General features: G+C 35.6%; 2 protein-coding genes and 1 pseudogene across 2 annotated transcripts; 1 reads left to right on the top strand and 2 right to left on the bottom strand.

Moving 5' to 3' along the window:
- The first annotated feature begins 18,732 nt into the window (after positions 1-18,732).
- Positions 18,733-19,427, top strand: LOC105952491 (uncharacterized). Its single transcript, XM_012976052.1, has 3 exons — positions 18,733-18,760; positions 18,819-18,991; positions 19,077-19,427. The coding sequence occupies exons 1-3, from the start codon at positions 18,733-18,735 to the stop codon at positions 19,425-19,427; spliced, it is 552 nt and encodes a 183-aa protein (XP_012831506.1).
- Positions 19,428-21,295: 1,868 nt separating this feature from the next.
- Positions 21,296-22,664, bottom strand: LOC148765187 (putative galacturonosyltransferase-like 2 pseudogene; annotated as a pseudogene).
- On the bottom strand, positions 22,574-24,565 carry LOC105952511 (Amino acid dehydrogenase family protein). The gene is made up of 6 exons (XM_088813299.1): positions 24,352-24,565; positions 24,075-24,258; positions 23,377-23,534; positions 23,084-23,296; positions 22,780-23,019; positions 22,574-22,656 (listed from the first exon to the last, which is right to left on the bottom strand). The coding sequence occupies exons 1-5, from the start codon at positions 24,448-24,450 to the stop codon at positions 22,786-22,788; spliced, it is 888 nt and encodes a 295-aa protein (XP_088669425.1). The 5' UTR covers positions 24,451-24,565; the 3' UTR covers positions 22,574-22,656; positions 22,780-22,785.
- Positions 24,566-27,998: the final 3,433 nt, after the last annotated feature.

Genomic DNA, 27,998 nt, shown 5'->3' with positions numbered 1-27,998 from the left:
ATACAGAGTTGTTGTATATAGATCTCGGGAGACGTCATCCGCGTTTCTGAAGGGAGTTCAGGCTTGAAGAAGGTTCAACGCACGCGGAGTGGAGCTGCTGTAGAGAGAGACACGAAGTTCGAGTTGTGTACAAGAACGGCGTAAAAATTAAAGAGGGAGTCTTTATTATTTTTAATAAGTCCTATTAATGTACACTGTGCAGGTCCACGTGGATGTAGGGCACATTTTGTGTCTGAACCACATTAATTTCTTATGTTCATTTATTTGCTTTCAGTAGTTTATAACTCTGTTAACACAAGAATTATAGTTGTAATTGAATATTGTTCCTACAACTTAACTGTTACAACTTAGGTTAATTGATTTCTATAGGCATATAAATCTACAATTTAGTTGATTAGTGGCAAATTATTGACAAACAAAAATTGTTTTTGACAGAATCCGTCATAGATTTTAGGGACCTTGGATATGGTATTTGTGACAGAATTATTTTTGTTTGTGACCAACCATTCCGTGATAAACAATGTGACGGAATTAAAATATCAGTCACAATTTCAGTTTGTGACGAGGGTTTTTCTGACAGACGTATTTTGTCATGACTACGTCACTAAAGCTTATTTGTGACAGAGTTTAATCAATTTTTTGACAAAATTGGCAGTCACTGAAGCCTTGTTTTTTGGTAGTGAGTACACAAGCAGTGTGACCCTCGATGATTCAGCTAGCCGTGGGCCAACAATTTTTTGTGGTTTAAACTCGTCCCTGGAGTTATAATTAAGATGAAACTCGTTTCAACTTAATCACCCAACGAATCAAGATTGGCGTCTAGCAACTACCATCACGATTCTCTAGATACAAATGAAGTTCCTGCAAGAACCGTGTGATATTGTTAACATACAGTACAATCCCTTCGATACATATGTCCCGATTGAACTAGAGCATTAGTTCACGGAGACCTCCTTTATAGTTCAATAACTGGGCGATCGTTCTAAGTGCTGTAATCGGTACATGCATGACTTAGAGAATCACATTCCCTAATCATCACTTATTCAGCTCTGGCATGAGACTTAAAGATTAAAAATTATGAGAACACACAGGACATCCAAGGCTATTCTAGCGACTGAATCCCCGACTATAATGCACATACCTCCCGTTAGATTTCGGACTGCACGAACACTGGCCCTTGGGGCGGTCCTCGGTGGAACTTAGGGACAGGTCACGATACAGCTGGTCTTCTAGTGAAGTCACGGTAATGTCTAGGTCTTAAGGACTAATGGTGTATAACTATATCATATAGATATTATTCGATTATGAAGAACCACTTTGAGATTTCTAGGAGGAGGGAGTTCAGTGAACTCGTCAACTTACGAGCACCCACTTATGTATGCCGATATCACAATATCGTCTCTTAATGGGAAAGGTCGATATCCTCATTGGTGGCGTAATCCTTCAACTCGGAACTTGGTTTAACAATTCTAATACTTAAGTAAATATCTCATGATCCTAGTAGATCAAATATAAGTAATTATAATAACTGTAAGGACTATATTTATGCTTCTGCAAGGGACATAGATATGGAATGCCAAAAGGTGTTTTATCATTAATACGAAAAATAATTATTTATTAAAAGAATAAATGAAAGACCACATCCACAAGTTGGCTTGTTGGTCACCTACTCTAACAATCTCCCACTTGACCTCAAGCCAGCTACCCATAAATCATAATCCCATCCACTCTCGATGTTTCTCATGGATCGATCTTGGTAAAGGCTTCGTGAAGGCGTCTGTTACGTCCTCTTCCGAGCTGACTCGTTCTACCTTGACTTCACCTCTATCACTAATCTCTCGGATCACATGATACTTCCTTAGAATATGTTTGGACTTCTGATGAGATCTCGGCTCCTTATCTTGCGCCACGACTCCGGTGTTATCACAGTACAATGGTACTGGATCATTAACACTAGGAACAACACCCAACTCTTGGATGAATTTCCTTATCCAAGTCCATTCTTTTGCAGCTTCCGATGCTGCAATATACTCAGCTTCGGTAGTGGAATCGGCCGTCATGCTTTGCTTGGAAATCTTCCAACACACGGCATCACCATTAAGCGTGAATATAAATCCCAAGTTCGACTTTGAGTCGTCCACATATGATTGAAAACTAGAGTCGGTAAAGCCTTCTAATTTCAACTCGACACCCCCATAGACCAAAAATATATCCTTAGTACGAATTCGTAAATACTTGAGGATATCTTTCACAACCTTCTACTGAGCTGGACCGGGGATAGACTTATATATGTTTGTGACACTCACAACATACGCAATATTCGGTCTAGTACATAGCATGCCATACATTATGCTTCCTATGGCAGAAGAATATGGTGTCCTTTTCATCTACTCGATTTCATTAGGTGTCTGAGGACACATGGATTTTGAGAGACGAACCCCATGGGACATTGGCAAGAATCCCTTCTTTGATTCTTCTATGCTAAACCGTTTCATAACGGTGTCTATGTACAGGGTTTGGGATAAGCCTAGCATCTTCCTAGCTCTATCTCTATAGATGTGTATTCCTAATTCGTAAGATGCTTCTCCAAAATCCTTCATTGTGAAACGTGTGGACAGCCAAGATTTAGTCTGTTGCAAAATTCCTACATCATTTCCAATGAGTAGAATGTCATCGACATAAAGCACCAAAAATCATTTCCCTCCTACTAACCTTCTTGTATACACAAGGTTCCTCCGGGTTCTTCTCAAAATCAAACTCTTTGATTGTTGAGTCGAACCTTATGTTCCAACTACGGGATGCTTGTTTCAATCCTAAATGGATCGCTGGAGCTTGCAAACCTTTTGCTCACTTCCAGAAGATATGAAGCATTTCGACTGCGCCATGTAATTTCTTCCTCAATGTCTCCATTAAGGAAAGAGGTCTTCACATCCATTTTCCATATCTCGTAGTCGTACCACGCAGCTATGGCCAGCAAAATCCTAATGGACTACAGCATTGCAACTGATGAAAAGGTTTTCTCATAGTTAACACCTTATCCTTGAGTATATTCTTTTGCTACCAATCTAGCTTTGTAGGTCAATACCTTTCCATCCACTCCAATTTTCTTCATATAGATCCACTTGCAGCCTATGGGAACTATTCCCTTGGGTGGATCTACCAAGGTCCATACCTTGTTGGAGTACATGGAGTCCATTTCGGATTGCATGAAATTTAGCCAATGTCCCATGTCCGTATCTGATACGGCCTCATTGTATGTCCTTGGATATTGTCCAAGTTCAATATGATCTTCATCATTTTCGAGGAGGAATAAACTATCAGGCATTTTCCGAACGCTTTCGGATCTGCGTACTGATGGTTCAGGAGGTATATTAGTGGATTTTTGTATTGGCTCGTTTAATTGTTTTTGTGCTTGAACTTTACTTTGCGGTTCTTGAACGTTATATCATGGTGCATTTTCTATACGACATAAACTCCTTTTCTAGAAAAGTGGCATTTCTTGAAACAAACGTTTTTGCTTCCTTGACATAATAGAATTCCTAGCAGAAGGGATCTCGTTCCTGCCTATCGTAAGTGATAATAGAGTCATATGTGGCACCGGATCCACAGTTGGCACTAGAGAGTTTCCCCGAAGAACTTCTTTTTCGGAAACCAATTCTAAAGGTCTAGGATTGGAAGAAGTTTCTTAACTCAACAAATAAAGACTTTTTGCGGCTAAACTATCTATAAGGGCAGGAGTCACTCAACTCAATCTACTTCGAGTGGAGAGGAAGGAAAGAGCTCACTTTTTCGACAGGGATAGGAAGTAAGAAAGTCAATCGAAAAACATCTTAATATGTTTGATGTTGGGCTTCCGGGAATGCCAAATTTTGTATGGTGTGGATTTAACTGCCTTAGTGCTAACTCTATTCAGCAAATACGCGGCAGTGCGAAGAGCGCGACCCCACAAGTATGCCGATAAGTTGGTGAACCCCATCGTAGAACGAACCATGTCTAACAAAGTTCTATTCCGACGCTTGGAAAATCCGCTTAATTGCGGAGTTCCAGGTGGATATTGTATTCCATTCTCTTTTAGATAGTCAATGAACTCGATGCTCAAGTATTCTCCACCCCGATCGGATCGTAGTTTCTTAATACTTCGTCCGAGTTGTTTCTCTACTTCGTGTCTAAAATCTTTGAACCTTTCAAACGTTTCAGACTTGTACTTCATCAAGTACACGTACCCATACCTTGAATAATCATCAGTAAAGGTAGCGAAGTAGTTGTAACCACTCTTCGCACTAACTCTTAGTGGACCACATATCTGTGTTGATCAAATCCAAAAAACCTTCGGGCCGCTCCATTTTTCCTTTGTAGGGTGACTTAGTCATTTTCCCTTTAAGGCAGGATTCACAAGTTTGTAGTGATTTCACGTCGTCCAAAGTGAACAATCCTTCACTAACAAATTCGTTCATCATTCTTAAAGAGACATGACCTAATCTAGCGTGCCAAAGTTGTGCGGGGTTTTGGTCTATCTCCTTACGTTTTACTGATATAACATTAATGGGTATTTCGCTTGGATTTGGATCATATAAGTTGTTTAATAGTCATCCCTTGCAAATCATATTTTTATTCTTTTGTATAATGCAAATCGAATTTCCAAAAACAAAAGTAAAACCTTCAATATCCAAAACAGGAATAGAAATAAGGTTTCTATTGAGAGACGGAACAAATAAACAATCGTTCAAAACAATAGGAAAACTGGAATCCAAAACATAAAAGTAAATAGTCCCAATGGGTTTAGCACCAACTCGTGCTCCATTCCCCATCCTTAGGTAGGTCTCATCAGCTCTAAGCTCTCTACTTCTTGTCATCAGCTGCAAATCATTACATAATGTGAGCCACAACCTGTATCTAATACCCAAGAATAAGAGTTTATAGATAACTTTACGTCAATGAAATAAGTACTCTTTTCAGAACGTTTCTGCTTTAGATAGGTCTTGCAGTTGCGGCGCCAATGCTCTTTCTTTCCACAGTGATGGCAAGCATCATCAGCCTGCTTGCTGACTTTCGCTTTACGACCTCCACTACCTCCACCCATCTCGAACTTGCGGTTTGTGAAGGGAACACTTTCCTTTCTCTATTTTCCAGAAGTGACAGCAACGAGAACAAATTTCTCTTTCTTGATAGTGGACTCGAAACTGACCAACATGTTCATTAACTCATTCAAGGGAGGATCAAGTTTGTTCATATTGAAGTTCACTATGAACGATTCATAGGAAATAGGGAGGGAAAACATGATCAAATCCAATGACAACGCGGTTGGGACGGTGACGTCAAGGTTCACTAGCTTCTCAAGGAGAGTGGTCATCTTGAGACAATGCTCGTGACCTAAGCCCCTTTGCGCAGTCTCGTATTGGTCAACTCCTTCGTATATGCGTACCTAAACACCCTAATATTCAAGGTTTTGAAAATCGGACCGGACATCGGCCCGGCCAAGTTACCGGGTCACGGTTGGGCGGGTCCAACCGGGTTTTTTTTTTTTAAATATCTAATTATGTTATTAATTAAATAACTTAAATATAATATATTTCTATGTTTTTTATATCTTCTTCCCACTTCACTTTTTGGCTTTTTTAATAGAAAAAGAATTTAAAATTAATTTTTTTCTTATTACTCTTCTCTTTCTCCTCTCTCTCATCTCTCTTCTTCCCTCTTTCTTTCTTCTTCCGCCTGCTTCTTCCACTTCACGGCTCACGCATGTCTCCCAAGAAATGCCCTCCTCTTCTTGACTTCCTTCTTCTCCCTCTATTTGTTATTTCTTCTCTCATTTTCCACACATATAGAGATTTGTATCCACTTTTTTTTTTCATTTTTTTCATTTTCACCTCCTCCTTTTTTTTTAGTCACAGTACATATGACCCAAATCCGATTAGATCCCTTTACCCACAGCTTTTTCCGGCAAGATCCAGTCACCCACAACCACCATCGACGCAGATCCGGCCATAATATTTTTTTTTAAGCTAAAACCCGGTTCTTGGACCTGTTTTCGGGTTTCCCGGTTCTTACCGGTCGAACCCGGATTTTGGTAGTTGACCCGGGTTTTTGGCCATTTTGAGTTTTCACTACTAACCGGACCGGACATGGCAGCGGTTCGCGGTTAAACCGGTCGGGCCGGTCCGGTCCGGTCCGGTCCGGTTTTCAAAACATTGCTAATATTCACACTAATGCTATCAAGATGAGATTTGATGTCAAAAGCATGCAAGTGAGACTCATATTTCTTCGCAAGCGCGGGCTAATGCTATCATGTAGCACCTAGCATGAGTGTCGTCATTCTTCCATGCTTCATAAGTCTCCTTATCAGCATCAGTCGCAGTGTCAGGTATAGAGGCAGGCGGTCTCTCATGGAGCACATAGAGACGCACCTCAACCGTGAGCACAAGTTTTAGACTACGTAACAAACCGAGGTAGTTTGGGCCATTGAGTTTTTGGTCGATGATTGAGATTATGGGATTCTTAGACATGATTATCTGAGAGGTTAGAGATTCATATTACATGATTTACAATTAAATATTTGGACTTTTATTATTTAATTTTTCTCCCACTAATTTTACCGAGTTCCACTACCCTCTAGTAGACAAACGAGAAAACCATTTTTTCTTTAATGGACTTTATAACCCGCAGTTTATCCAACCCGATTATATTTGCCCAAAGGTAGATCACAATCAATCATATCATTTATGTGATCCTAAAGTATTTTTCCTCACACTTGATAATGACCTAAGTTAATCGCGCGAATTCAAATCTTCGTGTGTCAATTCTAACCTACCAATCAAAGATGCTCATAGAACTAATTATACCAAACTAATGCAATCCCTAGTTAATCTAGCCGACCATGTTAATCTAGCATAACATTTTCTATGGCTACCTACATCATTATGTCAACTGAATTGCAGCTTACCTTACAATAGCACTCCCCGCTAACACATCTTACTGCACTATTGCAAAGGGCTACTCATACGTCAACCGTTGGCCGAAGGAAAGAAAAACTCAACAGATTGGTTTTTCTTTATTGCTTGAAATAATTCTTGATAAAATTAAGAATGAGGGAATTTTAGAAAAAGTTTTATCTCATCAGAAGGTTTGGAACGGTCGATGTGATTCTTACATCTATGTTCTCTAAAGGCGTATGGAAACACATATTGTCCTAAGAGGAACATATGACCTAATTATATAATTAATTACATTAATTAATTATGGGGTTTCAAAATAATTATAGGACCCCAATTAACATAAATCAATCAAATATTATTGAGGTACTAATAATTAAGTTGAAATATAATCAATATTATATATGTGTTATATTAATTAAAATTAATTTAACAATTTTAAATTAATTGATTAATCCAACACCTATTTACTAAAATAGTTGATTGTTGAATCAATTATCTAATTGAGTTTGCTTGAAAATAATTTTCAAAAAAATTAAAATCAATATGTTTTAAGTTTAATTTTAGAAATCAAAAATAAAATTTTATTTTATTTTATTTGTATATATTTTTTTAATTTTTAATTTTTATTTTACTGAACCGTCTCGGTCTGACCGGTTCGGACCGAATCGGTCCAGTTCAGTCCGGCCCAGCTGGCCGAATCAAAGGGTCGGGTTAGTCAGACCGAGAACAAGTCTGACCGATCCGATTCCACGTCAATTCGGTCAGTTGGATAAAAAAGAACCGTCCAACCGGCGAATCCGACTGGTTCGATCCAAATAAAATAAAAACAGCAGTTTTAATTTTATTTCAAATCGATTTTACAAGTTTAAAATAATTTTAAAGATGGAAAAATTCTAAATAATATTTCAAAGATATTTTAAACTTCCGAAAAATACCCAATTAAATAATACAAATTACAATTTTAATAAATTCAAGAATGCATTAAAAATAAGCAATATATAAACGCAATTAATTGCACAACGAGCTCTGATACCACTGGTGGTAATCGGGCATGTGTACGCAGCGGAAACAAAAATAATTATATGAAAAATGAATTTAATCATATAAACACGTACTCAATAATAGAAATTAATTGCGTAACTTGATGCTTCCAGCCCAAATTATAAACAAAAATGCATATAATATATTTGCTAGGAAAATCACATAGCATGCTCGCAGTAAATCACAAATCATACATAAACAATTTCACAAAATCATTCAAGTAAAATCATAATGCATATATAAACATATAATTTAATCATGGTAAATTAATAAAAGTTAATTAAGATCGGATCCGAAAATATCTCTTGAAGCGTGAGGCGAACTTTCGGAATTGACGCAAACTGCCACGGAAACCAATCCGTGCAGTCAAGAGAAGCGGCGGCGAAGCAACGGCGACGGACGCGCGAGGCAGCGGCGGCGCGTGCGATTCACGCGCTGTCTTTGGGCGGTGCGTGTGGCGAGGGTTCGGCGACGGGGTCTCGGCAGTTTCACTCCTTTGTCTTTCTCCTCTCGGATTTTACCTCGTATACTGAATTTAACTGATACGTGGCACTAGACACGCAAAAGTCAGAAAAAACCGGAAGAATAAAGCAAGGATTAGAACTACCAAAATTCAACGGCGCGTGGGCGCCAATTTATGGCGACGGCGGAGTGGAGGAGATGGCAACAGACGTGGGGTTGAGCGGCTAGGGTTTTTCACTGTTTGCAATACCTATAAATCTTGTATTTATAGTGTCTTGTATACAAGCCCTAACATGCTTAAGTTGGACCGGATCCAACAGCTTAAGCCTGTTAGTCTTTCTTTGCTCGTTTCTCATAAACCAATGATCGGAAAATTACAATAATTATATTTTCGGAATCATTGAAACGTCTTCGTCGATACGAATGCCAATTCTCGATTTCCAAATTCTAAAACTTAAAACCCTAATTTAGTAGACCTGCTAAATTTGGAAACTTCCCAATTTAGAAAGTTCACTAAGATAATAGCCTAATTCTTTCCTTTTCTTATTTTCATTCATAATTCTCAATTATGAATGTTGGACTCAACCGTATTGGCTTCCAATTATGCAAAGATTAATCATTTTTATCTTTGACCGTTTATTCAAGGAACTCGAGTACACAAGCAGTGTGACCCTCGATGGTTCAGGTGTCAGCTAGTCGTGGGCCCACAACTCTTTGTGCTTTAAACTCGTCCCTAGAGTTATAATTAAGATGAAGCTCATTTAAACTTAATCACCCAACGAATCAAGATTGGCGTCTAGCAACTACGCATCATGATTCCCTAGATACAAATGAAGTGGCTGCAAGAACCATGTGATATAGTTACCGTACAGTACGATCCCTTCGATACATGTGTCTCGATTAAGCTAGAGGCATCGGTTCATCGAGACCTCCTTTATAGTTCAACAACTGTGCGATCGTTCTAAGTGTTGTAATCGGTACGTGCATGGCTTAGAGAATCACATTCCCTAATCATCACTTAGTCAGCTCTGGCCAGAGACTTAAAGATTACAAACTATGAGAACACACAGGACATCCAAGACTATTCTAGCGATCGAATCCCCTACTACAATGCACATACCTCCTACTAGATTTCGGACTGCACGAACCTTGGCCCTTGGGGCAGTCCTCGGTAGAACTCTGGGATAGGTAACGATACAGCTGGTCCTCTAGTGAAGTCACGGTGATGTCTAGGTCTTAAGGACTAATGGCGTACAACTATATCATAGAGATCTCTATTCGATTATTTAGAACCACTTAGAGATTTCTAGATGAGTGAGTTCAGTGAACTCGTCAACTTACAAGAACCCATTTATGTATGCCGATATCACAATACCGTTTACTGATGAGACGCAGTACACATACACTGAGTGCTAGTCTCTGAATGGGAAAGACCGTTATCCTCATTGGTGGCGTAACCCTTCGACTAGGAACATGGTTTAACAGTTATAATACTTAAGTAAATATTTCATGATCCTAATTGATCAAGTATAAGTAATTTTAATAACTGTAAGGACTATATCTATGCTTATGAAAGGGACAGAGATATAGAATGCCAAAAGGTATTTTATCATTAATACAAAAAATGATTATTTATTACAAGAATAAATGAAAGACCACAGCCACAAGTTGGCTTGTTGGTCACCTACTCTAACATCTGAGTCTAATGAGTAAAATAGACCCATCTTGGTTTTTCCCGAAAGGTACCGAAAAAATTCTTAACAATATTTCAATGTTGTTCGTGTAGGTGTAGAGTTGTATACTGCCAATAAGTTAACAAAAAATGAAATTCTGCAATTAACAAGATACATTAATGCACTGATAGCACTTAGATAAGTTACTTTCGATCGTAATAATTCCTCATTATTCTCGAAGAATGAACTGATCTTTCTTTATATCTAATGACCGTACCGGAAAACCATATAGCTACTTAATGGATGAGCTTTATCCGTATATACGTAGATTGATGTATAATGGCAAATGTTCGATCCGGGCAGAGTTATTTATTTGTCCAAGATTTTTCATTTTGAATTGTCTCAACAAATAATTTGCGGTTTTGTGAGCTCTTCAAGAGTCCCTACAAGATTTAAATCATCTAAATATACTGCAATAATGGCAAACTCGTTATCTAATGACCCATATAAGTAGTAACAACATCCATAAGGTGGATATCAAGCTTTTCTGTGACAGCAAAATTTATAAAATATCTTACATGATTGCGTCGATCACATGGGAATAGGAAATATGTTTCTTCATAATAAATCCCATGTCTTTCTGAAAAACCTTGTGCTACAAGTCTTGCCTCGTATCTCACAATTTTATTTTTCTCATTGCGTTTTTGTACAAATACTCATTTGCACCCAACGAGTTTTACATCTTTAGGGGTTTGGACTATTGGTCTAGGTACTTTACGATTTTCTAAAGATAGAAAATCAACTTGTATACCATCTTTCCATGTTCGCCAATCATTTGTATTTCGACATTCTTCAAAAACATTCAGTTCAGGTTCCTCATTCGCAATATCTAATGCGATCCCATAAGCAAAAATATTATCAATAACAACTTTCTTTATATCCCAACTTTCTCTTGTACTCAAATAATTTATGGAGATCTCTTCAGATATGAGGTCTTCCTGATTAGCCTCTTCAAGGGCAATTTCCTCATCATCTTTAGACTGATTAATCATTTTTTTTCCATAGTGCTATCTTTTCCAATTGTATTCTCTTTAGGTTAATTTATTTTAGCTACTCTTTTCTTTCTAGTTTTTTTATTCTTAGAGTCAATAGGACGTCCACTTTTCATGCCCGATTTATTTTTTACAATATTTTATCCTTCGAGGGCATCAATTCGTGAAGGTGTATTTACTACCGGTATATGAGATTTTGTTACTTTATTTATATTAGTACAAATGTATTTTCTTTTTCATTTCTTGCTCACATTTATTTGCGTGTGGTCAAAATGAGATAAATATAGTAAATTTCATGAAATTTAAGTCGTTCATTATGAATCGGCAATTCTTCTCCTCCTAACGGCGGTAAATTGGTCTTATCAAAATGGCAATCATTGAATCTTCTCTTAAACAAATCACCGCACATGGGCTCAATGTAGACACGACCACGGGTCGGGTTGAGTCAGGGTCCAACTTTTAGGAGGTCCGAAATCGACCCGTGTGGAGGCGGGTCCGGGTAAACCGTTTTTTCAATATTGTTTTTTTACATATATCAAAAAAAGGAAAAAACAAAAACAAAAAGAAGCTAAATTTAAAGGACTTGAGCTTAGCTTTAAATTCAAAATTATAAATCTTTGCATTTAATACTAAGTTGCCTACGTATCCGGTACGGAACCAAAGTCCACGTAGTTCTCTTACCTTCACTTACCTTTTTAGTCGTTGGTGCTGGCGGTTGAAGTTGTATTCCCACCTTCTGTAGGAACGTATTTATCATCGTCGTCGTCGTCTTTGTACATGTGGTCATCTTTGTGTCTGTAGTCGGTTTTCGTCCAATCTCCCAAAAGCATTTGATTTTCGAAATTATCGGCACCGACATGGCTTCTTGTTTCATCCAATACTCTGCCGGCTACACTAAAGGCGGATTCGACCGCAACAATAAGACGGGACAAGCGAGAACATCCTTTGCGACTTGTGCCAAAATTGGAAACGATGAACTCTTTGGGCATGTTTGTTTATGTTTCCAAAACTATTTCCAATTTTTATTTTATTCATAAAATCGAGATCATGCTTGTTTGAGGAATTTTACTTGAAAATGCACACTTTTTCCTATCAAAATTTCCAATAAAAATGCACTATTCATACTTTTTTCCAACTTTCAAACCTACTAATACCTACTAACCTGTATTTTTTATTCATTCAACTCATTTATCTATCCTTCTATTCATCTCTGACCATTAAGAGCATCCACACTAGCCTCTCTAAAGGCATTGTCAGTGTCAAATTTTTGTCCCTCTTCAAAATTTGGAGAGAGAGTGGTGCTTCAAAGGTGAAATGTGCCGCTCTTTGTGACTCTCCAAATTTAGAGAATTGCTAAATGCCTCGCCACAGTTAGCAGTGGTTTAACAAGCAAATGGTGGGACCACGTGTTCCCATCTCATTTTTTTAATATACTTATTTATTTTCATTTATATTACTTTAAATAATAATAATAATTAAATAACAAGCTTTGTCAATCAGTGTACTAAATATATGATAATTTTAATAAAATTTGTAATGATTTAATAAAATGAAATCAAGTTTTAAAAATTAATTTATGTATATAAAAATAAACAAACTAATGGAACTCATAAAATAATTAAACATTATAAAATATTAGATAAGATAGCATGATTTATAATTGAAATTAATCAAGAGTTATATATAATTTATTAATTAAAATATATAAATTTTGAATTTTTTTTAATTTACTTTTTAATGTTAATAATGCAAATTTTATTATAATTTAATATTTAGAGAGCTATTTTAGCGAGTACCAAAATGTATCCATTGGAGTAAAAAATAATTTGGAGAGTGTATAAGTGGGACTTAGGTCTTAGAGAGTAGTTAAGGAGGATAAATGTGGATATGTGGCATGTGGACCCCATAGTTTGGAGGGTGAATTTGAAGAGCCCCATGTGGATGCTCTAATATCTATACTCTCTCTGCTCATTAATATTCACACTTTCTCTCCTACAATTCCTCTCCCCTCATTAAAATCTACATTCTCTCTCCCCTCCCATTTACATCCACATTAATAACTCCATCCCTCTCTCTCTTTTAACATAATAATAATAATAATAATAATAATAATAATAATAATAATAATAATAATAATAATAATAATAATAATAATAATAATAATAATAATAATAATAATAATAATAATAATAATAATAATAATAATAATAATAATAATAATAATAATAATAATAATAATAATAATAATAATAATAATAATAATAATAATAATAATAATAATAATAATAATAATAATAATAATAATAATAATAATAATAATAATAATAATAATAATAATAATAATGATAATAATAATAATAATAATAATAATAATAATAATAATAATAATAATAATAATAATAATAATAATAATAATAATAATAATAACTACCATCAGAATCATATCCAATCATATATATTCTACTATTGCACGTACTTTCGTATAGAAAATACACAACCTATATAAAACAAAAAAAATTACTTCATCCATACATATTTTAATTTTCTACACAAAAACCAATACATCTACTTTTTTCATTAGAAATTGTGAAAATTAGAAAATACCATTAGAAACATAACCAAACATCCCCTTTCACTTCCACCGCGCTAGTGTGTCAAAATTTGTACTTTATGTGGAATCAAATCTAATGGTTAAATAACTTCCAAGTTCCAATCGTTGATTGGAACTTGAGGACATGGACCTTATGAGCTTGAAGTGCTCATGCAATGAACGTTGGGCCGCCAATATAGTAGATGTATTCGATACTGGAGCAGGATCGTTATTTGGAACATTAGATGTTCCAGACATATTACTAGCATATTCATCATAAAGTTCATTTAATAATGCAGTTGAATTGCTAACAAAATTCGGTACGTTAGGAATTGGGGAGCAATCAAGCAATGATATATTCCTAGACAAATTCTCGAAATATTTTTGTAGCATATCAGGTAACAAGTCAAGCATAATTCTAGGATCTAAAATAATAGCAATCAAATATAACTCAGGAATATTCATATAATATTGGCAGATCTTTTTCTTAATTCATTCAGACGAACTAAAATTTCAATTTGCATAGCTTTGTTAATAACACCGACAATATTGCATAACTGATAAACAACTAAATGAACACTAGGATAATCAGTACCAGATAATAAATCAGAATTTTCGGAAAAAATCTTTAAAACATCACATATTTGAAAGCATGTATCCCATTCAGAGGGTAAAATATAAATTTCAGCCTGAGGAAATTCCGAGTTAAAAAATAGACATATTAAATCTTTATATGCAAAAGTTTGTTTTAAAAATCTATATGTTGAGTTCCAATGAGTTGGAGTATCTCTGTTAAATCTAACTGGATGCATGTGGTGAGTTTGACAAAACTGCCACCATTGTCTGGTAACCGACTTGTGTCGCCATATGTATTGAATACATGATCTACGTTTAGTAATTAATATATGTTGCTAAAATTCGTAAATCATTTTGCACACATCAATTCAAAATATGATATATGCACCTCGGGGTGGTAAACAAGTCGAGCCGACTCGTGAGCTCGATGAGCCAGCTCAAAAAAAGCTCGAACTCGGACTCGAGTTTTTCGAGCTCGAGCTCGTGTTCTGACAAGCCGAGCTCGAGCTTGTTTTAAGTTGTTCGTGAGCTCACGAGCCGGCTCGCGAGCCTTATTTGTTATTTCTTATATAGTATTTTGTATTTAAATAATGTATAATAATGTATAATATTATATAAATAAATAAAAATAAAATATTAAAAAAATATATATAAATACAATTTATTGTTTATTTTGTAATTTTTTAAATTAATTTTTAAAAATAATAAAATAATAATTTAAAAAATATTTTAAAAAAATGAGTTTGGGCTCGAGCTCAACAAAATGGACACGAGCTCGAGCTCTAGCAAAAAAAAAAACTCGACGAACTCGAGCTCGACAAAATAAACTCGAGATCAGCTCGTTCACACCCCTATGTGCACCTAATATAAAAAAAATCCCCATATGCTGGCTTACATGCATCTACAAGATCGGGGATAGAAGACGTATTGGCACTTGCATTATTGAATGAAATTGAAAAAACTCTTTATGGTAATAAGTATGAATCTAACCATAAAGAAGTTCTTGTGCAATTTCAGATGCAGTATGACCACTATTTATAATAGGAAAACAAATTATTTTGTTTTCAAGTTTCGAAGCACGATTAATCCAATGACATGTCACACCCATATAGTCATTACGATCCCAATGATCACTCCAAATATCAGAACAAATAGAAGCTTTGTTATTTATCATAAGAAATTCTTGTACTGATACAAGTTTCATGCGATTAACCCCGTTTTTTGTAGATCGAGTAGATGTAGTTTTTGGTTGACGAGAACAATTAGGCCCATACATTTTTTTAAAAACAATCTATAAGACACTCATTATCAGCAAAACTAAATGAAAGTGATGCTACTGCAAGAACTCTAGTCTATTCTTCTCTTTCTACTTTTTTTTGAAAATTTAAAAAGTTGAGAATCGATACCTCCATGTGAAGAATTAAATCGTATCGGTGTTTGAGTTTGGTCGTGGTCGAATTCCGTCGGATGTTTGGTCATCAAATGCTTATGAAAGGTTCGCCCTTTTTTCCAAGTGTATGATTTAGGTGCACCCTATATATTAAAAAAACTATTAATACACTTGCTAAATAAAATACACAAATAATTAAAAACAAAAATAAAAGGCGTGCAAAAAGTAGACAAATACCTTGCAATAATTGCAAAACGCTTGTATGCTCCCGTCCTCCAGAACCGCTCTAGTAAAATGGACACGATGCATTTCGGACTTTGCTTCCGTATCATTCATTTGGGATTATCCACCGAGTGATGATTGAGACGGCGTAGAACATGGCGCAGGAGATGGCCTAGGGGCCCTCGATCGCCTTGGCCTAGGTGGCACTCCGGTCGCTCGGCTAGGAGGCGGTACCTTGGTCGGATCATCATCATCATCATCACCACCACCACTAATAAGTACATTCCGAGAATCTATAGTGTGCGATTCGAGTTGGGGAATTGATTGGTGTTGCCAATTATCGGAACAATCCTAGTCCAATTTAGGAGGGATTACGCATTTTCCCTTTCCACGATTATCACTTGAAGATATTTTTTTCAGAGTAACCAAAAGAAAAACGAAAATTGAAAACCGGAGAGAAGATCGAGAATTCTTGCAAATTTAACCGAGAGTAGAAAACACTTGATATTTGAGTATTGAGAGAGTAGAGATATATGTGAGTGAATTGGTGAAAAAATGGAGCCGATGTGTGTGTGTGTGTGTGGGGGGGGGGACGGCGGGGTATTTATAGGTAAAAAAAGGAATTTTTTTTGAAATTCGTCCAGCCGAGTTCTTGTCGGGTTTAATGCGACGAATCCTGGCCTCCATCTCAAACGATCATATGATCTTGGCCGTTGAAAAAAAAAATTTAATAATTTGAATTATGTCAGACCGGGTCCGGATTGACCCGAGAAAATAGCCGTTGAAAATTGAAAAAAAAAAAAACAAAATTGAAATTTTGGACTAGGTATGGGTCGGGTCCGATTTGGGTCCGGTCAGGGTTCGTTTTATAGCCGTTATAATTCAATTTAAAAATAAAAAAAATAATTCGGGTGGACCCGACGGGTCCTCGGGTCGACCCGTCGGGTCTCGGGTCTGCAAAAACAAGACCCAAAACCAATCCATGCAAACTCGGGTCGGTTCCGGGTCAGACCCGACACGTGGCCGTTTCTAGCTCAATGTATCTAATTAAAGACGAGGAATCAAAACCAATAAAAATTCTCCAAACATCCTTGTGGACCCATTTTTGTTCTTTGAGGTGGAAAAATAGGAACAAAAATCGCACAATCATTTCTTCTAACGAGAAATGTCCGGTTGTTGGCTAGAAACAAGTTGCAACAGTGAATATTATTCAAATGAACTTGATCGAATTAAGACCAATGAAGCAACATGTAATATTACATGTCTCCAAATAGAAGTAGGTGAATTAGACCCTAATAGTAATAGTCTAGCTATCAGTTGCAACCTTTTAATAAAGGACTCTGCAAGTCGATTGTGAGTGTGCACAAGCGCAACTGAATGTTCAGCATCAATATTATTTGACATGAAGTAATAATCAAATGATTGAGATGTAAATTCACCGACATAGTCAAGAACTGAGCTCTCAATTTTATGGAATAATCGGAAAATTGAGCTCTCAATCTTATAATTTGAACAAGAAATTTAATACAAGCAATCGTGTTGATACTAAACTTACATGTGACCATCTAAACGATGAATCTTTAGGATCATGAAATAACGAAATGGTCCACAAGGTTCACAAATATCTCATGTAATTCGTTGTAAAAATAATGGGAATTCGTTACCAGTTTTCATTGGAGATGGTCTCATACTCAATTTTCCTTGTGAGTAAGCAGCACACAACTGTCAAGTTAAAAAAATATTTTGATTTTTTAGAGGATACCCATATGAATTTTTAATTATTCAGCGCATCTAGTTTTGAAATGAATTCATCTTACAACTCAAAATTTGTTATATGACAATAATACGGTTTTATGATATCATAAAATTGAATTGCGATTATGATTGGTATTTGTGTTTTGATATTTATAATCTGTTTTGACGAATTGGATTATTATTTGTGGGTACTCTTCTGCAAAACACAAATTTCCCACGAATTGATGTTTTGACGAATGTGTCAGAGATCTTTATCTGAGTTACTTGACTAGTGTATATTTTTTTTATTTAATATTTATTATTATATCAATGCATGGATTTGTATATGCATATTGTATGAATTATCTCTGGACATTGAACTGCACACACACACACGTGATATTCAAAAAAAAAACTGATTGACGTAAAGGTCATTTAGTTTTCAGAGTTTATACTGTTTGTGTGTACCTATTTGAAATCAAAGGTCATCATTATAATAGAAATGAAGTATTACATGCCTCATGTTTTAATGAGATGTACATACATGATCTGTGAGTGCTTATTCTGTGCATATTCATTTTGATTACTCTATAATTTCATGCAGTATTTTAATATGCACTACATGAATTATATGTATTCTGTGAGTATTTCATCACTCAAACAAAATAACGATAATATTATTAGTTTTATATTTATGAAATTTACAAATTGTGTAGTTGCCAGTGACCTAGATTAGTAAAATCTTATAAATATAAGACTATATGAAGGTTTAATCATTTAGATGATATTAAAAATTATAATATTCTCAAATTGCAGTTATAATTAAGAAATTAATACTAGCTCAAAGGATAGTCGATTTTAATTAATTATGAACTGGGTAGGGTATCATAATTTGTATTACTTAGCAATTAGAATTGTTTACCTATAAGGTAATATGACTAATTGACGAGTGAGATAAATTATGTTAGACCCTACTTAGGTGTTATAAAAGATTATGTACACCAACATAGAGTGAACAATAGGTATACTATATTTCACCCAAAAGAGAACTTCTAGTGATATGGATAGTTCATCTTATTTGACTCAAGGTCTTATGTGAGCATCCTTTCATCCTTACCTTATTATATTCTGCTAAATTTATTTCAGTTGCTATTCCTACTTCGTTGTACTCGCATGCTTCTGGTATTAAGACTCTCAATGGGTCAAATGTCTCCGAATGGTATGAACAAATTCAATTCACATTGGGTGTTATGGATTTGAACCTAGCATTGCTTACTGAAAAACCTGGAGAATTAATGAATGCTGACAGTCAGGAAGAAGTTAGCCTAATTGAAGCCTGGACCAAGTCCAATAGGCTTAGTCTTATGCTTAATTATTAGAATGCCCGTTGCTAATAATATTAAGACTTCTCTTCCCGAGGTTGACAATGTTATGGAACTGTTAACGGCTATTAAAGAACGCTTTAAATTAGCGGACAAGTCGTTAGCAGGGACACTCATGGCTGAATTGACTACCATGAAATATGATGGTGATAAGGGAATTCAGGAACACATCCTAAATATGACTGATAAGGCTGCCAAACTTGGAGCTCTTGGCATGAAAGTGGAAGAGTCCTTCCTTGTGCAATTTATCCTTAATTCACTTCCATCAAAGTTCGGCCCATTCAAAATCCACTATAATACTAAAAAAGACAAGTGGAATTTGAATGAGCTGACTAGTATGTTTATTCAAGAGGAAGTGAGATTAAAGCAATAAGAAAATCACTTTGCATTGGCTGTAACTCATGGAAATATGAAGAAGAAAGGGAAATTTGTGAAGAGTGGAAAGAAATTAGCACCAAACAAAAGATATGAACCTGGTGAAAGTACTCAGGGTCATGGAAGGATTGTTGTTGCCGCCTGTTACTTTTGTAACAAAAAGGGACACGTAAAGAAGGATTTTGAGAAACGTAAGGCTTGGTTCGAAAAGAAAGGTATTCATCTTTCTTTTGTATGTTATAAATAAAATCTTATTGAAGTTCCTTCTTCCACTTGGTGACTTGATTCTGTGCCACACCTCATATCACAAATTCATTACAGGGATTCCTTACAAATCAGAAACCAGAGGAAAGTGAAAAGTACATCTATATGGGAACCGTCTCAAATCTAAAGTGGCGTTTGATGGCACTTATCGCCTCATATTAAGGACGGGTCACAAGATGGATCTTGAAAACACTTTTTATGTACCTTCATTTTCTAGGAATTTGGTTTCTTTGTCAAAATTGGATGTTTGTGGTTATTCAGCTTTAATTGGTTGTGGAAAACTCAGTTTTATGTTTAATTCTATAATAATTGGTTCCAATATTTTATGTGATAGTTTATATAAAATATCTTTGAATCATGAGTTTCAGCAATCATTATTAACCACTCATTCAGAAGTTGGCGTAAAGTGAAGCCTAAATAACGAAAATTCTTCTATCTTGTGGCATAAACGTTTGGGGCATATCTCCAAGGAAAGAATCGAAAGATTGGTAATAACTGGAATTTTGAAAAATCTAGACTTTACTGATTTTCAAGTTTGTGTGGATTGCATTAAGGGCAAGCAAACCAAATACAATAAAAAAAGTGCCACAAGAAGTAAAGAGCTTCTTGAGTTAATCCATACAGATATCTGCTAACTACATATTCCATGTTTTAGTGGAGAAAAGTATTTTATCACCTTCATTGATGATCTATCTCGTTATGGTTATCTCTATCTAATTCATGAAAAATCTCAAGATGTTGATATGCTAGAGGTATTTGTTACGGAAGTCGAGAGACAATTAGATAGAAAGATTAAAGTTATACGATCAGATCGGGGTGGGGAATACTATGGTAGATATGATGAGTCGGGCCAAAATCCTGGCCCATTTGCTAAATTCTTAGAAAAGCGTGATATTTGTGCTCAATACACAATGCCTAGAACAACATAGTAGAATGGAGTTGCTGAACGTCGTAGTCGTACTCTTATGGATATGGTTAGGAGTATGTTAAGTTATTCAACTGTACCGTACCTATTTCACATTATATTTGTTCTTCGAAAGCCATCAATTATTTTTGTGATAGTTTTGTACGAGTGTTTTAGGTATTTTACTCGACATTCTTTTTTATGTTTGATATCGATTTACATTTACTGTTTTTATGACTTCTCGTTGACTATAATTTTAATAATTTTATTTTTGTTTTACTATTTCTATACAAAAACCTATGACCTTAATAAGTGTAAGGTCCTGTTTGGATTGGAGGATTCCAAACGAATGGATTTGAAATACCTTGGATTTAAAATACCTTGGATTTGAAATCCATACAATTTAAAATCACCTATTTGGATACATGAAGATTTATACAAAGGATTTCAAATCAAATTCACTGTTTGGCTAAAGAGCAGTGGATTTAAATTCTTTAATTAGTTTTACAAATATTTTCATATCATACAAATGTGATATTGCAATTATTGAACTTCTGAGAAATATCAGTTAAATTTCATTAAATAATAACACTATATAAAAATAAAAATAATATATATATATATATATATATATATATATATATATATATATATATATATATATATATATATATATATATATATATATATATATATATCTCGAGCAGGCAGGGCCGGTTCGAGTCGAGCCGGGCCCACGGCTTCCCCTTCCCACTCCAATGCCACAGGCTCACCGGACCGGGGTGCAAATCACGGCAGAGGCCACGGAAGTTATCGCCGCCGAGTCCGTGCTGGTTCACCGGTGATCAACCGGAGCTATGTTTCCGGCGAACACGAGCAAGAATGGTGGCAAAGAGCCCAGCTCGTAAATCCTCATCCTCTTCTGAAGCTCCATCCACTCGACAATCTTGGTGGTGTAATCTTCGGCCCTCCATCTCTGAAGATCGATCACCATAACCCACGTGTTGAAGTAGCAGGGTTTTCTGTTGGCGAAGGTTAGAGAGAGAGAAGGGCTGGACCAGAACGTCGGCGTGAAGTTGGCGTTGCAGTACTCCGGCGCCGCCAGCACGGCCCCGTTCGGGAGCGGCGTTGTCGCGACTTTCGCGATGTCGTCGACGAGGACGAGGTTGGAGTCGAGGTAGACTACCCGTCCAAGAGAGGGTCTAGGGGCATCTCACCGCCGTCGAGCACCGCTGCCGAGCACCACCGTCGAGCACCACCGCCGAGCACCACCGTCGAGCACCGCCGTTGAAGAGGAATATTCCCTGCTAATTCCCTAGCTAGAAGATCAATGATTGAAGAAATCCCTAATTTTTGAAGGCTGCTAAGACAAGTCACGATGGGTGGATTTCAAATGACTAGGTTTGTGGGAGGATTTGAAATCCATTAAAAAATGGGCTCAAATCCATCGATTTTTAGAGGTATTTGAAATCCACTGATTTAAGTTGCGGCCCAAACGACGTAATGGATTTGGGCAGTGGATTTAAAATCCGTCCTAGCCCAAATCCGTCCTTCCAAACGGGCTCTAAGAGAATTATGTTTCTAGGATTGTTTTATAAATTCCTTTCTACGTTGATATGTCCCAACCTCCAATTTAAGTAGAAAATTTTCATTATTCCTCCATTCACTAGTTTATACATTTCATTCCAAAAGATGGAGTTGGGTAAAATTTTACGTGATTCAGTAAACAGAACAGAGATTCATTCCGTCGGTGCTAGATCGTCGATCTAATTCGATGAAGAATATACTTAATATCTAATTAATTTAATAATGACAATGGGATTTTTTAAGAAATGGGAAATTCAAAATGCTCAGAAAACTTTGTTGCAACTCAAAGGACCTGATTAAAGGTGACAGCCCAGAAAATATTCAGAAGCCATTTCCATAACTACCATGTCTCACAAAAGCAGTAATACTAAGCAGAAACTCAGAAACACTTAGTTACGACATAAATACTAATAATAATAGTTTTTGTTTCCCCGGATAATACAACCTCAATGACAAACAAGAAGCATCAAAATCCGTCATTCTATATTTTCAGCATTACAATGGCAACAAGCGAAACTAAACATAATAATGGTAAACGACGACGAACACCAATAGAGATAGATGTTAATAAGGTTTTGATATAATTAAGAAAAAAGATGAATCATGAATGTTCAATGACTCTCTTAGCTCCATCCAAAGTATTCTTTAGTAGCATAGCAACAGTCATGGGTCCCACACCACCAGGAACTGGAGTGATCCATCCAGCTACCTTACTTGCTTCTTCAAAATCCACATCCCCAACCAGCCTGTATCCTGATTTCTTACTCGGATCATCCACAGCATTTGTTCCTACATCAATTACTGCAGCACCCGCTTTTATCCAGCTTCCTTTTATCTGAAATTTACGTCAATATTTCAATACTATGCAATCATTATACATATATGTATGTTAATGTTACCATTTTTGCTTGTCCTGCAGCAGCAATAATGATGTCAGCATTACGAATGATGGTCTCCGGTTCCTTTGTGTGTGAATGAACTACAGTAACAGTAGCATCTGCCTTGAGAAGGAGCAAAGACACTGGTAAACCAACTATATTACTTCGACCCACCACAACCGCATTCTTTCCCTTAACACTAATACCACTTCTTGATAAAAGCTCGAGGCAACCCTGTTTCGACAACAAGGGAACGGTTTTCATTAATTAATTAATAAATAAAGCCTGTTCAAATCAATGAATATGTTAGTTACCTTTGGGGTGCAAGGGACAAAAAGAGGATCTCTGCCTTTCATTGCCAATTTGCCAATGTTTAATGGATGAAATCCATCAACATCCTTTTCCAGGGATATTTCTGTTAGAATTTTCTCTTCATTTATATGTTTAGGCAACGGAAGCTGTACCAGTATACCTGCACCAAAAATTAATTTCCCTATTTTATACATATTTATTTATAGAGCACAACGTAGAACATTGTACGTATAAAGCATGTGGTTACCCTAAGAAGAGTTACTGGCTAATATATTAATCCCAGCCTACGTCCAACAAAACAGAACATAATGGAAAGATTTTCTTAACACAATTATATCAGCACAAACAACATACAGCACAGCAACATTATTCTTATTACCAAGAATAATCAACCCCCGTCTATTAAATCTACAAAATTGTATTGAATGTTTTGGTTGATCAAATTCCACCTGTCGTCAAGGATCTGATAACCCTTAACAAAATGTGTTTAGTTCCTATTAGGCATATAAATGATAATAGTAGAAATGGGCCAAATATTCCAACTCTCTGATTGCAATTCCATTTTGTTTATGATGAATTTAATTCAGAATTTTGCATTGCTAGCATAAATCTAAAGCTTTATTTTGTAAGAATTAAAGGGAAATATGTCAAATTAATAAATGATGAACATCTGAGGATAATGGAAATGAGAAGAACGAACCATGAACATCAGGATTGGCATTCAATTGGTGGAGTTTGGTAATCAAGTCAGATTGGGAGACATCCTCAGGAAGGTCAATATCGAAAGACTTAATACCGAGTTCAGCACAAGCCTTCCTTTTCATACCCACATAGCTCTGTGAATCCTTCCTTTTCCCCACTATTACCACTGCTAGACCCGGCACCTGAATTTATTGAATTTTATCCACATTCCAAAATCCCTTTTATCATTCATTCAATCAATCAATCAATCAATCAATCAACAGATAACTACAAACCTTGTTGTATGTTTGGGAGAGACGTTGAACTTCGACGGCAATTTCGGATCGGATTGTTTGGGCGATAGCTTTCCCATCGATAATGGTGGCCGACGACATCGTTTCGTTTCGTTTCAACACCTATTGTTATATTACTGTGTGTGTGTGTCCAGTGGTATGTATATATATGTATCTCAATGTTTCTATCCAATCTTCTTCTTCTTTTTTAGTTATCGTTTTTATTCTTATTCTAATTTTCTCCTTTTCATGCCTCATCATTTTTCTTTTCTTAAATTACCAAAAACCCCTCAAACTAAGCTCAATACACCAAATAATCCCTCACTCATATGCGTATGTATATTAATTCCACCCATGAGGTCTATTTATAAATATTACATTGATTACTGTAAATAAACCATATATACAGTTAATGTAATCTTTAAGACCTAATTTTAATTACCATGGATTATTTTAGTAAATAATCCATATGTGTAATTAATTTGGTCTATTAGAGTTAACTTGATATGTATATGGGTTATTGAAATCAAAAGTCACTAATGAAGCCCATTAAATGAGAAGCCTATAAGAGACTACTATAAATCAATGTTCTAAAAATCGGCCGATTAATCGGTATCCGAGGCGGAGGCGGTCCAAAACCTTTACGATTTTAGTGTAAATGTTTGAAAAATCGGTTTTTTGCCTGTGAGGCGGTTTTAGGCGGTCAAACCTTTAAGGCGGGTCAAACTCGGTGGCAAAAATCGGTTTTTTTTTTTTTTTTTTTTTTTTATAATTCAAAATAAAAGATGGATTTTAATAAAAGAAAATATGAGTTTATGCCTTATTTTGTTTATGTTAATTGTTATTGTTAAAGAACTAATGATGTATGCCAGGAATGTTCAAGAATAAATGTAAATTCAAAAAATTTGTTTTTTTTATGGGCCAATTACGGCCACCCCCCTGAGCTATGGTGAAATTACGAAAACCCTCCTCCTGTTTGGGTAATTACAGCCACCCCCCTCAACTATGTATTTATCTTACAAAAAGACCCCTCAAGAGGTAAATTTAGGGATGTTAATTCGGTAAAACCGAACCAAAATTTCGGTACGCCAACATTTCATACCGTTTACCGAACTAAATATACGATTTGGTTCGGTAAATAACCGAATTACATAAATTTTACGTAAAAATATTTAAAAGGAGGGGGGTGGCTGTAATTACCCAAACAAGAGGGGTTTTTTCGTAATTTGACCATACCTCAGGGGGGTGGCCGTAATTTGCCCTTTTTTATTTATATTTTATAAGGATATTTATGTATTATGATCTTATGATTATTAAACTTTTATTATGTTATTAGGATATATACATGATGGAGATGTAACTATGTTTAAATATCTATTTATATATGGAGTATTTATAAATAATATTTAGAAATATATTATATTAAATTTTAAAAACCGATTTATTTTCGATTTATCACCGCCGCACCGATTAATCGTGAGTCGATGCCTAACCGACTAGAACCCGATTACCACTTTTTACAACCTTGCTAATTGCTATAAATATAAGAGATTACTATTCATTTGAGGTAAGTTCTATTTCTTTGCAATTTAGAGAGTTTTCTACCTACAGAGAATATTCCCACTGACTTGACCGTCGGAGGTTAATCGTTGGGCCAACCTCAGCGAGTCACCTAGTGTTCGCCTCTGTTTTGTAGGTTGGAGCATAGATTTCTACTTTGCACGAGGTCTATCGCTTGACATTCAGATTGAAACCTCACGTTCACCTTGGACATGTAGTAAGAGACGCTACTTTCCTGATTTACTTCGTGAGTGTACTCGAGCAGCATCATTTTAACGCCGTCTGTGGGAAATCGACCCCCACATGTGTCATGAAAAAAGGTAACCGAAGGGTTAATAATTCGCCATCCCGTTACGAGGAAGGAGGTCCTAGCTAGCCTCCCCCACCTGTTGGAATGATTCCACCTTATCCATCTCTACCCCTAAGGACGAGAACTTCGAGAGATGCAAACTGAATATTTATATTATATTAATTTATTGTCAGATTTTAATCAATCATATTGTTTGGCCTAGTGGTAATTACTATATGTTCCTTCCAATTGTCCTGAGTTTAAACTCCTGCCGAAGCCTGAAAAGAGGGGCCCGAAACCGAGCCATACGTTGACGGGTGCGGGTCAACGAGGCGGGGCGGGCTTCGGGCATGTGGCCGTGTTTACTCTCTCTTCTCATTAATATCCACACTCTATCTCCTCAAATTCCTCTCCATCATTAAAATCGACATTCACTCTCTCATCCCATTTATCTCTCCTTATTAAAATTTAATTACTTTATCCAAACACATTCTCATTTCCTACAAAATAACCAATATTCATTTTTTCCATCAGAAATTTCGAAAACTAGAAAATCTCACCAGAAACATTCCCAAACATCCCATTGTTTCCTTAGAGCATCTCCAATGTTCATTGGTAAAAGATGGAATGTTAAATCCGTTTTAGCTAATGAATAGTGTTTTAACAACTCGTTTACTCCAATCATATTATGTATAATTTACCATTCTATTATATTTTGTTATGTCTTAAATATCAATTATTTCAACTTCATACTTTTTGCCACTATAAACCTATTATCTTAATATTTTTCTTTTACTATATGTAGCATTCCTCTCTCATCTTTTACCATGTGAGATAAAATATAATTTACCATTTGGAGAGGAGTTTTTTCTATTTACAAGAGTTAAAATACTAATTTTTAATTTTCAGCTCTCCAAAGCTATCATAGTTGGAGTCGGAGATGCCCTTAAGGTTTAACATTCTTGTCAATATATTATCTTCATTTTGCTTCGAGTTGAAATCTCTAATGAAAAATATACCTCCATGAGTAAAAAACTATTCATTACTCCATCAAATTGGTATTAGAGTTGTGGTTTAAATGAAAAATATGAATGGATCCATGTCATTTTCAAAACTCATGCTAATATTAATACTAATGCTAATAGTGATATTAATGCCAATACTGGTATTTGAGAGAATTACATTGTTCATCCCTCATGTTTCACATTATTCCACTTTTGGTCCCCGTTGTTCCAAAGTGAACAAAATACACGTCGAAAGTTCAATTTCAAACACATATAGTCACCTCCGTCACTTGTCTGTTCACATCTAACTGAAAACACTAGTTTGGGGACGAAGTACATTTCAAAATTCTTGAAATTTCAATTACACTGCCGAAATTATTTTAAGCAAGAAGTGGGATTTGGCCTTGATTAATATTATTATTTTTGCTTCGGAGGTGCTAATTTGATATTGTTTCGAAGGACTTCTACATATGTTTTTTTGTTAACAAAGGAATTGGCTGCTTATAAAATTGTGCAAATTAGAAGTGTAGATTGAGACGGAATTTTTGAATTGCGTCAATTCTTATGCGAATATTTTTTTTATTTTGGAACCATATTTTCTTTTCCGAATTTCAAAAGTTATGATTTTCTTTTTTTGGATTTTGTTTTTTGGATGGAATTAGAATGCAGATAAAATTTTGATTTTCGATCCAAATTTAATTTACGAAAATACTTCAAAAAGTTCTTATTTTGTTTTTTTCCTGAAAATTACACTTGTGATATCAGTATTATTATGGTAAATTACGGCAACTCTCAGG

Source organism: Erythranthe guttata, chromosome 14 (genome assembly GCF_056151865.1).
Source record: "Erythranthe guttata isolate IM_541 chromosome 14, IM_541, whole genome shotgun sequence".
NCBI classification, from domain to species: domain Eukaryota; kingdom Viridiplantae; phylum Streptophyta; class Magnoliopsida; order Lamiales; family Phrymaceae; genus Erythranthe; species Erythranthe guttata.
The sequence above is the reverse complement of the archived record's forward strand: the minus strand, read 5'-3'. Positions and strand labels throughout refer to the sequence as shown.